At 46.5% G+C, this 13,182-nt stretch overlaps 1 protein-coding gene across 2 annotated transcripts in view; it reads right to left on the bottom strand.

Annotated features, from left to right (window-relative positions):
- The window catches only part of NSD1 (nuclear receptor binding SET domain protein 1), a 70,682-nt gene extending 63,425 nt beyond the window's left edge, over positions 1 to 7,257 (bottom strand). Inside the window, exons 1-2 of one of the 2 annotated variants that reach the window (XM_063120975.1) lie at positions 7,021 to 7,257; positions 5,498 to 6,402 (exon numbers count right to left, since the gene is read on the bottom strand). In XM_063120975.1, the coding sequence (XP_062977045.1) occupies positions 5,498 to 6,382 (885 nt within the window). In that variant the 5' untranslated portion in view covers positions 6,383 to 6,402; positions 7,021 to 7,257. Of the gene's footprint in view, positions 1 to 5,476; positions 6,403 to 7,020 lie in introns of both variants that reach the window. The other variant, XM_063120976.1, reaches the window with a different exon arrangement.
- Positions 7,258 to 13,182: the final 5,925 nt, after the last annotated feature.

Genomic DNA, 13,182 nt, shown 5'->3' with positions numbered 1-13,182 from the left:
CATAGGATTGCATGTTAAACTGTCTGTACACAGCAATGCAGCCTATGGCTTAGAATTAGATCAAGGGTTCCCATGAATGGAATGTCAGTCATGAGGTGCTCATGTTGGAAGAAGTGGGGGAAGGAGAGAGATATGTTTCCCTTCCCCTTATAGCCCTGTGCCCCCTAAAAGCCGGTGTAAAGGGTTAGGGACCCTCTGGAAGAACATGGGGGGTATTGTTGTTGGGGGTGCAGGAAAAGGAGGAACCAGTGGAAATTCCCTCCCTCCTCTTCCTCAAGTGAGAGGTTCTGCTGGATCAGTCCCTTCCACAAACAAAAGGAGCCCTTCCATTCATGTAGGAAGACTCTGTATCCAACCCTCAGTCTTCAATTGGTTTAGTATTTCAGGCCTAACTAAGACCATTAACTCTACTACAAATGCACGCTATAGAGAAGGCATAAGATTTCTCTGAAGTAAATAAATACAATATCTTATCAAGGAGAGAAAGATTACATATTAACAACCCTCTAAGAAGCAGGATCCGCTTGGAAGAACTTCCAAAAGATGTGACAAATGCTTCTGTGCATGGTGCCATACATCATCCCTTCCCACGGAGGCTGTTTCTCATATAAGCTCCCCATTGTTCCCTTCAGGTATCCCCAAATTAGTTGCCTTCTCTGTGGCCAAACACCATACAACAGCAAAAGGACACCACTGTTGACAACCAAAAGGGATCCCAGCAGGGATGAGTAGACCCTTGCTTGGCCTTGCTGCATGCAGACATTCTATCCATCCACCTCTTGGCTTGGGAAGCACAGTTTCCCCTCATATCCCATCCAACATATCTTTTTTTTTTTAGAAACAACATCAATGTTAATTTAAAGTAAGTGTGTTTTCATATAGAAAGTCCAGGTTCAATTCCTGATATCTCTAGTTAGGTCTAGTAAAGATTTCAGATCAAACTCTAAAGCAGGGTTGAGCCACTGTGGCCCTCCAGATATTCTGGCCTACAAATCTCATAGTCCCTCACCATTGGCTATGCTGACTAGGGCTGATGGGCAGTTGTAAGCTAAAATACTGGGAATTGCCCACCCCTGCTCTAGAGAACCACTACCTGTTACTGTAGACCAATGGCCATACTAGCTCAGGTAATGAGAGTCTTTCTCCAACACATCTGGAGGGCACCATGTAGGGGAAAAGCTGGTGTAGCTGATGCCTTACCATCCCCAAAGCCAAGCTCGCTTGTTTTTCATGTGAGAACCACAACAGTCAAGGCCATTAACAATATAGTATATGACCTTGCACCAAATTAATGTTTACTTAAAAAAAAAACCTACATATTTGCCATGGTTCTTTATTTACATAAAAAGGAGCATTTAATTCAATATGTTTGACAGTGGGCTAATGACTTTGTTTTGAGACACAACAACAAACTTTCAGATGTAAAAGCACCATGGAAAGCCTCAGGCTTGTGCCTTTCTCCTTCCTCCACATGCAAGTGGATGAGTCAAACTTCTGTTTCCAACTTGGAACCGTTTTCCAGTTTCTTCAAGTATGGCAAACTGTAGTTTGTACAAACCATACAATCCGGATCAAACTGTGATAAATTAATGGATATACAACCCAGAGTTTTCCATATTTAGATGAAATGGGGAACTACCATTTGTCTCAAACTGTAAATGGAAGCTTTAAGTCTCCTCCCCTCCTATGCAAAGGAGGGAAGGGGATCATTCAAGGCCAAAGCTCACCAAACTACGACTGAATGCAGTACATGGCAGACTTTGGACAATAATCATATCTTGTCTTAATAAATGAAGAGATGAACAAGTTCTTTGTCCGTGTACACAGTCCCTTCATGTGGGCCAGCAAACAACTAGTAAGTTTTCAATTAACTAGTTTCCTGTTTAATCCAAACCATGAAACTATGGTTAACAATTTCAGAATAAAACATTATATTAAAACATACTGAATTAATATCCTGGTTTGTTCTGAAGCTGTTAACCATAGTTTTCTGGCTAGGACAAAATGAGAAACTATAGTTAACTGAAGACTTCCTGGTTTGTTTGCTGGTGTACATGGATTGCAAGTGTTGGCAAAAGGCTCATTAATATTTAGACTTATTATGCTCAGATATGATCATAGAATCATAGAATAGCAGAGTTGGAAGAGACCTACAAGGCCATCGAGTCCAACCCCTGCTCAATGCAGGGGGTCATATAAACCTAGCCAATAAGAATAAGTTAATGTATGTCTATCCAGATTTAATTCTAACCAGGCTATTTTTAAAAAGGAGAAACTTATTTTTTTAAAAAACAAAAACATTGGTTTGGGGGGATTGTTTTCAACAATGGTGGTTGCCAGGGGGAGGAACTACCCAAAATAAACACATTCATTTTAGCAGTATTGAGGGGCAAAAAAACCCTGATCCATTAGCACTTCACATGAATCTCATGGCTATAATAATGACATGTATTTGCTAATAGTACCACTGAATTCCTTGAGCAAACTCATGGTTTCAGCCAAAGCAGCTGAAGCGACTGAAATTAAAAAACACTTTAGACATATTATTACAATGGTACCCTGAAAAGTAACAATTCCCTAGACCTAAGACATCCCTATTTTGAATGCATCCATTCACCACTTAAAAATATCAAGAGAAGATGTCAACACAACTTTCTTGTTAACTTTTAAAACCTATACTGATCCCATGCTCAGAACCCATTGCAAGAGCAGTACTATGAAACAATCACAAACAAATTTAAGTTATGTATCCAGATTTTCTGATGTTATCCTCTTGGTAAGCTCTCTTCCATTTTACCTATAAAAATCTAGCTTTGCAACCCATTTCCAAAGAGGTATATCCCATCAATAATTATGTAAATGCATTCTATTTTTCACAATATTTACAGTTTTAAAAACCAGAAATGTGACAAGATGACACGATCAAAAGAATTCTGCACAAATAAGAAAACAACAGATCTTACTAACAACAAATCTTCTCATGCCTGTGAAAAATGTTTATATTGGTTTTCTATTGCAGCAATAATTCAAAAACCAAAGAAAAAATACACCACATTTTGAAATATTGAATCCATTTTGGAAATGAAAATGATGCTGTCATGAATATAGCTCTGCATAGAACTGAGTCATGCCTATTTTTTCTTAAATTGCAATTCCTTTTGACTTCAGCTTGCATTTAAAAACTATGACTCTGCAGTCACAACAAATATTTTAACATTTGTTTTTAATGAAAGTAGCTATAAAAAAACAGGTGGCAAGCACTACTTAGGAGGTATTCTCATCTCACAAATGAGGGAATGCCTCTTTTAAGATAATGTATGCGTTATCTAAAAATACTTCTTGTTTCAGAACAATTTCATCCTTGTTTTTAATGGACCCCAGAACTGTTTTTAAATGGATATTCTTGTTTTTATGCTTTTGATGGTTTTAAATTTTGTATACTTTTTAATGTTCACTGTTTTTAACTTTTGTAAACCGCCCAGAGAGCTTCAGCTATGGGGCAGTATATAAATGTAATAAATAAATAAATAATGCAAATTTAATCAATAGATTGACTAAATTAATATGATTAACCATATGATTTCGATTTCTTTAACTGAGTGAGAGACTAAAAATTATTACCATCATCATCATCATTTTCTCACTGTGTGTGCATTGAGATATACACACACACTATATTACACACACACACACACACACACACGTTATCACTTCACACAACCAATGAAGTGGGATCTGGTCCACAGAAGTTAATGCCATAATAGATTTACTAGTGTACAGAGCGCCATAGGATTCTGTGTTGTTTATGCTTAACAAGCTAACACAGTTACTGCTCTAGAATGAGTACCAGTCAGTAAAATAATAGCAGATATAAACAATTTGGGAGAGATATTATTTTGCATAACAAGCTTATTCCAAAGCCAGGTGAATTCTAATGTAATTGCACAAAACACTAAGAAGTGTACCATACTTCTTCTTTCTGCCATAGTACAAAACACAGGCTTTCCCAATCCTAACCACTATTGAAATAATTTTCAGTGCAATACTATGCATATTTACTTAGAAGCCAATCACACTGTGTTCCCTGGTGCTTACTCCTAGGTAAGGGAGCATAAGATTGCAGCCATGTGCACTCTTTACAAAGTTACTGTTCATAAGCTGTATGATTGAAGAGGTATTGTCAAAATCAAAGAGATATTAGGCACTTTTTGCCTAATTACCCAATGCACAGTTTGTTGTGTCATCTGAACCCAGGAGACATGGCTTGTTTGAGGGGAAACAACCCTCAAATAACCCAACAACAGGCCATGGGTTATATGAGGGTTGTTTTCCCCACAAACAAACCATACAGTCCAGGTTCAGATGACACGTTTAAACCATGATGATCATGCAAACCAGGTCAATGTCAGTACCACTCAAAGGCAACACACAGGCCAGCTCTTCTCTTATAGTTCACAAGAAAGAAAAATTATACAGCATGCACCAATTCAATCTCCAAAACAAAACTTAACATAATGCTTCAGACCTATCAACTGAATTTTCAAATGAAATTGTTCCATTTTACTAGTTGAGGAATGTACTTTCTTACCAGGGCCAATTCACACATGATATTTTACCTACATATGTACACCTGGACATATTGTTTAAAAAATATGTTCACATCACCATGTGTAAAATACAATGCATGTCTATTTTACCACATGTACATGTAGTGAGAAGCCACAATTGACAGCGTGTCTGAAGAGTGTGCCTGCAGCAAGAGATGAGCAAAGATCACACATAACTCTGTGCACTTTTTCTTACTATCACCTTGTATTTAAAAAAAAAAGTGTGAGGCAGCCCAGATTAACCTTTTAAATCCAGGAGGAAAATGTTTTAGCACATGAACCTGTAGTACGGTTTTTGTGTGTGTGTCTTTACTCAGAATCTACTTAAAACTAGAGATGTCAGAGCAATTTCTCTATTGCAAGAATGTATTGCAGTTTCTCTATCCCAAGACATTTTAAAATACCTCATTTTAGCTAATAATCAAAACTGTTAAATACAAATGGTTTTGAGAGTGAAGCATGTTTTCAAATAGTTTATAATGTAATAAAAATCATAATTCTGCCAAGGTGGCCATCAACAACCAGCAGGAAAATATTACAGTTCCTGTATGTGTGTGTGGGGTGGTGGTGGTGGTGGTGGTGATAAATTTTAACTCAGCTTCTATAATAAAGCTATGTTTTACCCTATGCCATCTCTCAAGATCGCATACCAGGTGGAATGGCTATGAAATATTTTTGCTTTTGAAGCTTTCATACTATTTATCTTACTTAAATTAATCCCACTTTGCTCTGCAAACTGAAACACATGGAAACCCAACAACCTGTTAGCTCCACCCACCTCCCACTCATGCTTCTCTACAACAGAGAAAGACCAGGGGAACACTATACTAAACTTATTTCCACATAAATAAATCTGCAGAGAACTTAACTGGTACCCCAAGACTGCTTACAGATGGTAATCCTGTTGTTGATGGTTTTGAAGTAATTGATGTTTCAAGCCTTTCTATCAAGTTTCCTAATGTGACGGGACTTTGATTGGAATCTTCTCTTTCAGATACCTTTGTAAAGCTGTATTGTTCTTCTTTTTTCAGATCTGTATGTCCAGGCAAATAAGACACTGGGTGTAGGTCTACTTTCTCAGTTCTACGTCCTAAAGCAGACTCTTTGCAGGTGTTACTTTGTATTTGCTCTGGAGGAACGGGGGTTGACAACAGGGCAGAAATTGTCTCATTGTGTCTAATTTCTATAGAGCCTCCTAGGTGGATCAGTTCTGTCCCATTTTCAGACTCTGCCTCCTTACTGCAGCTGGGTGTAGCTCTGCTTGCCATCATAAACTTAATTTCTTCTCCTGGGTTTTCCTCTGCTGTTAGGAACGCAGTTTCAGAATCCTCCTCCTCCTCCTCCTCCTCCTCTTCCTCCAGACAAGGCGAAAGACTCCCAAAATCCAGAAGTCTTGCAGAATCTTGCTGGGTGAAATCTTCTGGGTCGGCTAACACTGACGAGCTGCAGAGCTCCGGGCTGGAGTCGCTCCTTCCCAGTTCCTGCAAACAATCAGAGCCATCTTTTGAGCCATTCAAATATTTTGCATTGAGCATGGCGGCCAAATCCTGCAGCCTGCGCAGCGGGATGTAGCAAGAGGAAGGGTTCTGGCCAAAGGCAGCCTTGGACGCTGCTGTGGGTAACTGCAGGGTGCACCCATTAGGTGGCTCGGGGCTATGTCTCTGACCCTCCCCCCCGTAAGGGCTGCCCCCGTTCTCCTCCGGTGCATCTAGCGCCAAAGGGCTGGCGAAAGGGGGCAGGCAGCCCCTCCTGCTCGCTTCGCAGGCCTGATCCATCCTGTGCGGCGGGCATCAACCTGTGAAGCAAACACAGCAACAATGGGGTCAGGCAATCCCTCCAGGGCCTTGTTCTCCAAAATGGCAGCCACTTCTACTACTACGGCTACTGCTGCTCCTCCTCCGCTCGGCGGCGGCCCGGCAGACGCCTCCTGCTCCTGGTCCGGAGGCCGCTGAGCGCCTACAACGAGCCGGGTGAAGGTCTCTTCTCCCAGCCTACCACTTCCAGGCAACGTTGCCTCCTGATCGCCACAAGCAAACATTGCCTTCACAATAGCGCAGCATCCATCCTGCTGTTGCTTGCCGGGAGCGCAGCAGAGCAGGCCTGGCCTGGCCTCGCCGCACTCTCCCCCTCCCCGCCCTCGCGCGCTACCTCCTCCCCCTCTCCCCGAAAGCTGCAGCTGCTAAACAGCGAACGGTTCAGCAGAGGCTTCTGGACCTTTCATGCCTCCCCATTCTGTCACTGCCCGGCTTCTTCACAAGGCCCGACACCGGCTGGCAAAGGCTCCCCCCACCCCATTTCTAAAGGCCCTCCGGGGGTGGGTTGCAGCGCCCTTGCAAGGTCCGGGTGCAATCTGGCCGCACAGATCAATTTCAGCCCTTTTTTGGAGAACGGGAAACTCGTTCCTGCAATTTACCTGCCCCCTCCCTGCTCGACTTTGGCCCCCCAATGCAGGGCCAAAGTGAAGAGGCGACTTGGCTTCTCCGGGCCCTACCAGCTCCGTCTCCAGCACAGCAGCCAGCCAGCCTCTTTCGCTTGCTCGCTCCTTTCCTCGGCCGCGCGTCCCCGCGCGCCGCCGCCGCACGCGCGTCCACGTCGCTGTTCCCCCGTGCGCGCTCGCGCGCGCCCCCTCACTGACTCTTGGGGTTCAGCAACAGCGAACGCTGCGCTGTCCAATCAGCGCGCGCGCCTGCTCGCCCCTGCGCACGTTCTCCCCTTTGGGCACCACCACAGCCCCTGCGCTTGCCGCTGCCCCCTAGTGCTCACTTCGGCAGCCTCTCCCTGCCCCACCTATTGCTCCTTGCACGGACCACCCCCCGAGCCTGCTCCCCAAGGCTGGTGTCGGCTTGCAGTCCTGCCCGGCCTGGTCTCGGCCGGCCTCCCTCCCTTCCCACGGCACATGGCGCCGCAGCTCTCTTCTCTACCCGCGCTGGACAAGCCCTGCCTTTCCCGCTGCCAGCGCCCAGCACCAGCCTTCCCCGCAGCCTAAACACGTCGCTTCGTACCAAGCCACCCCGGCAGGGCGCCGCCTGCGAGACCAGGCCTTTGCTAGCTCCCCCGCCAAGTGCTGCGGCAGAGAGCAGGATCGAGCAAAGATGGTGGCTGTTGAGCTCGCCCACCCACCCGCTGGGCAGCCGCCGCCGCCGCTCTCCTTGCCAGCCCGAAGAAGGGGAGGGGGAGCCCCTCAGACGCCCCGTGACCGCCAGCCAACCGGGCTTGGGGCTGCCCCGGGGTTCGTCTCCATGCGCATGGTGCCGCTGGATCTAAGCTGCTCCTCACCACATACATGATGGTGTCCAGGGAGCCTAGGCGGTCTCGTAAACCTGTCCCACCTCAGGCGGGGGAGAGGGGCGGTGGGAGGGTTCCTCTGCCACTGAGGTTGGGAATAGGACGAAGCCAGGCCCCATATTCCCGCCCAAACAATGGGGGAAACCAAACAGGTCAGCCTGTTCCCTTATCTCCAGCCATCAATGGGGATGGAGGGGGGTAGATGAAGAAAGGCTCCGTCCGCTCCGTCTTCCCCCGCCCCACCCCCTCAGACGATGGAGGGGAGGGGGGGCAACTCCTAAAATAAATGACTGGACTAGGGCGTGAGATCCGGCTGCTCTGTGGCCCCACCGGCTCCTAGAGGGGGCCAAACTCTGCGTGCGGCAGCAACGGTGACAGGGCCAAGCACTGCCCCAGGCATAGCTGGGGAGGCGGCTTCCCCACCTATGCAGAGCGAAAGCAGGCCGCTCCCTAGATGCTCAAAGAGGGGGGAAGGAGGGGGATCCACTCCTTAGCCAATGACTTGCCCAGCAACGAAGAGCGTCTTGTAAGCTCTTATTCTTCCCCACAAACTAAGCGAAGCTTCTCTTGCTAAGCGCACTCTCCTCGTCACCTCAGGCGTTGAAAGGCCAGCCCACCCCGCCACCTCTCCCGTTCCCGCAGCTGGTCTCCAGGGCCATCTAAAACGCTGCTGCGTCCCCCGTTGTTCCCCAGAGCAGCGCTGCCCTGGGCGGCTGCCATGGTCGTGTGCGTGTGTGTGTGACAGGGCAGCTGGGAAGCTAGTAAGGACTAACCAGAGCTTAGCCCCAGCAGCGGCGCCCCCGTTTCTGGGGGCCCCGCTGTAGAGCCCGGGCCCTGCTCCGGCTTCTAAGTGCACCCCGTTTCCAACTCCGGCACAGACGTCTCAGCGCCTTGACATCGGTCAAGAGCGACGGGCCTTGTCCGCACGGCGCTGCCTTCTCTTCCTGCTGCAGCTCTTGTGAGCAGAATGCCGCCGTCCTCTTCCCCACCCCACCCCCGCACCAGCACCCGCCGCCGCCGCCGCCGCCGCAACCTGCCTCGCAAAGCCAAGCGGCCATTAGAACGGCGGGCCAGCCAGGCAAACCTTCCCGGGGCAAACCCTTCACCCCACCCCCGAGCAGCAAGGAAGCCCCCGCCAGAGGAGCTGAAGACGGGAGTGGTTGATTGGCTCGTTCGTTCTACCTTGAAATCCTCGCCAGCGATCCGTCCGCAAGGAGCCTGCCGAGGGAACCGGGATCGCCGGTTTATTATTGTTTTGTTTTGTTTTTGTATTTAGCTTCAGCAAAACTCCTCCGTCGCTGAGTGTGTGTCAGATGTTAACGCTAGTGAGGCAGAGAGGAATGGCTGCTGCGATGGGGGCCCAAGGCCGTCGTAAGGGTCGAAGGAGCCTCCTTGGTTTGGGGTAGCGCAACTAATGTGTAGGATGTTTTCCAGAGAGAAAACCGTCCTCGTGTGTCGAGTCCGCCATCCAAGGACAAGCAGGCAGAGGGGGGCGGGGGAGAGTGGGGGGGGGTGCACGGAGAGTGGCCAACCTGCTGCATAGCAGGTTAAAATATTAATGGTAAATCTAGCACTGGTGGGGAGGGGGGAGAAGCTGCATTTACAGGCTTCCTTTGCCACAGACATTTGGAGCAAGCTTGGGCAGGTCACTTAAACCTTAATTCTGACACTACCAGTGGAATAATTAAATTAAAAGTGGTGCTACTACATGGAGCCCTGACATAATTAACTGCTCTAGGGCAGAGGTGTGACCCTCCTCCAGATGTTGTGGGACCCCCCTCAGCTCTAGCCAGCATAGCCAGTAGAGAGGGATAAAGGGTGTTCCAGTCTCACATCTGGAGGGCCACACATTCCCCACCCTTGGGGCAGAGACTGTCATTTTTATCATCTCCAAAATTCTCCAGGTTAAGGCAAATGACCACTGGAGCCTCCCAGTCAGAGTAGACAATACTGGGGGAGGTGTGTTTAAATGGACCAATAGCCTGACTCGGTATAAGGCAGTTTCATATGTTCATAACCAATGACTGATTGGCTGGGCAGTGTTCCTTGTTGTCCTTGGCCAGGGCACAAATCGGTCTAAATTAAAAGATGTAAGTGCAGTGGATGAGTAAGAGTCTTATGAACCTTATAAGCTCGCTCACACACACACACTCTTACAGACACAAGTAATTGGCATAATGGAAGTAAGGAAGACTGGGAACGGGGGAGGGGGGAGACATGTTCACATGCTGGTTTGGATAGTGATAATAAATATCTTTATCATGCTTTCAAGTGTTCAAACCGCTCTGCATCACCATCTTGGGAACACTTCCTTTCGGGGGGGGGGGAGAGGGCGAATGTTTGTGCCTCCCCACGACTGCCGATGCCTCCCTTGGGAAGTCTGCTTCATGTCTTTGAGAACCTTCACTGTCAATCAGACCACTGTCCACTTCCATACATACTCAGTTCTTACTAGGGACCTGGAACCAAAGATGAGGCTGGTGGTGCACATAATCAAGCCAAGTGCTGCTCACACACCCCTCAGTCCCCCTATAGATTCCCTAGAAATACACTGGTCCTCCCTAGACTCCCTTGTCCATGAGGGCATAATATAACCAATAGTGACGCTAACTGGTATTTGTCCGTGTCCAGTGCATATCCTTCATGGAGGGAGACAGGATCATGGCTAATACTTCGCCTTGCTCCTGCCTACTTGGCTTCCCTGACTCACGTGTCAATATGATTTCCTCCTCAACTCTGTCCTAGGGATTTCCCCTGCTCCCTTTTGCTTTTCACTGGCCTCTTCTCCCCTCAGCTCCATGTTGCCTACTTAATCCCTTTTCCCTTTCTACTTCCTCTAGACTCCTTCCCTCAAGGCTTGGCTTCTAAGCTTACTGTCTACTCAGTTCCTCTTCCTTCAGCCAACTTACTTCCTGTTCCTTACTGACAGGGCTTCCAAATGTAATAAATAAATAAAAAAAGTCCCTTAATTCTCCTTCCAGTTGGGCCCACTTTCCACTCAGTCCGCTTCTGTGGCACCTTTATCTCTCCACATTGCTCCCCTTACCAGACCACAACACCTCCAGCCCAAACTGGTCTTTCACTTACCTCACAGAGACCACTGTCAACAACCTGTGGGCTTATGCTTCCTTCAAACAAGTTAGGATGTTTATGAGTATCAATCCCATGATATTACAGCAACTCAGCTGTTAGCTGGGGACTGGCAAATAGATTAATATACATCAGATAGGCAATATTAAATGCTATAAGTGAAAAATAGCACAATTTTTTAAAAAGAAAAACACCCTGCAATAATTCCAAAATAATGAAGTGAAACAACTGTACTCCAGAGCCGTTCCACTGAGCATGACCTCATTGCCCTTTTGCTTCAGTTTCTAAATGAGTAGAGTAGACGTGCTTTATATTGCAGGGAGCTTTGATAGCTGTCAAGGATCCAGGAACAGATCCAGGTGAGACATGTTCCTCACACTCAGACCCAACCCTAGGGTCTTTTAACAGGCAAGAACAAGAGTGTGCTAACCAGCTTTCACCCTAGCACCTCACTCAGGAGGTGAAACATTTCAAATAATTCAGAGCAAAAGCAGGATATGAATTCATATATGCTGGTTCCCAGATTCCACCAATGAGTGTCTGGTGCAGTACACCCTTTTCTGCTCTAGTGTGCATGCACACCAAAAGCCTGGTATAATTAAGAGGTGAGAGGTACTATGCCATGATGCATTGTCCAGGTTCGCACAATCAAAACAAGCCTCGGTGGCTTGTTTTCATCCATGGCAAGTGCTGGGCAACATTCCTACAAACTGCCCTCCCAAGACTGGCTTGGCATGTCGTTCAAACCCAAGTGATATGGCTTGTTTAAGGGGGAAACAACTCTCTATTAACCCATGGCTTATTGTAGGATTATTTGAGGGTTCCCCCCTTAAACAAGTTATGCTGCCTGGGTTTGGATGACATGACAAGCCATGCCTGGGTAGATAATTAGGGAAAAGGCATGTGTCGGGGGTTAAAGCAAGCCACTGTGGCTTAAGCCACAGTATTTGGTTGTGTGAACTGGCCTATTGCCTCCATCCAAAACAAGATCACTGCAAGTCTGTCAGTAGGTCTGCCTTATCTGTCAGGCTGCTGTGCCAGAAGAAGGATCCCAACCCCCTCTGTTGCAAGAGCTCCCACTGTGTTCCCAGTGAGCTGGACATTGCTTGTTGGACATGCATCTTCTCAATAAATACGAGAATGCCCAGAGAAAAAAATATGTCCTTATCAAGCTGGTTTGGAGTCTCTTAGTAAGAAAATAAATCTCAAAATGTGTTCTAACTTAGTTCTGCAATGAGTTCGAATAATGTCAAAATCAGGGAGATGATGGAGTTAGAAGACATCAGGATATGACCTTGCATGTTTGAGTCAAAGTCTTTTCTTCCCTCTCTAGCATGTGGGAGAGAGTTCTGTCAAACAAAGGAATATACCTGTGTTCACAGTCAGGTCGATTATGCAAAATGAAGACAATATCTACAGGTACAACTTTTTTATGGAATGCGGAATTGTGGGGTTTACGTTTGGAATGAAATTACAAGCCATATTATTTAGAGCCAATCAAAAGCATTCAAGGTTTAGGAATGACATGTGAAATAAAAATAAAGATGGTTAGCTTAACACTAGGCATTGCCCAATGAGAGTCTGGCCTATCAGCAGATGTGACTTGTTGTGGAATCTATACAATACACAGACAGGCAGAAGATAGGCTGGGCAGTGATCTCAATATTTTCCCAGACAAGCATGGCTTTAGTTACATACAGCATGGCTTTAGTTACATACAGCATGGCTACATTATGGCAAAACAGGAATACAAAAATTAATATACTGAATAAGCATAGGCCCATTTTCTCCCTAGTGCTTTTATATTAAACCACGAGGAATTTGGATTATGAGGGCTATAGAGGTTTTGATCCCCTAGGGAACAAACCTAAAAGAAAGGTAGAATTTGTATTATAGTTTATCCCTGAAGAATATGCAAGGGATAGTGCCTAATAAGATGCTAGTGGAAACAGTGTTGGCATAACACATTTTGCTTCACAAAAAAGATACATTACTGTGCTGGCCCAGGATTCCTTGCAATCCAAATTTGTACAATTAGATCCTCTGTGACATTGCAAGAGATCCCATGGAATGCCTCTTGATTTGTACACACTTCGCTGACATCCAACACCGCCCCCACCCCCAAGTGTTACTGTCCCTAGCAACTTGGGTTGCTTGTGCCATCTGCTTAGACCTGGGTGGGAGCTGTGAAGGCTTCTAT

The sequence above is a fragment of the Elgaria multicarinata genome, chromosome 3 (assembly GCF_023053635.1).
Source record: "Elgaria multicarinata webbii isolate HBS135686 ecotype San Diego chromosome 3, rElgMul1.1.pri, whole genome shotgun sequence".
Lineage (NCBI taxonomy): Eukaryota > Metazoa > Chordata > Lepidosauria > Squamata > Anguidae > Elgaria > Elgaria multicarinata.
Note: the sequence above shows the minus strand (reverse complement) of the source record. Positions and strands in the feature narration are given on the sequence as shown.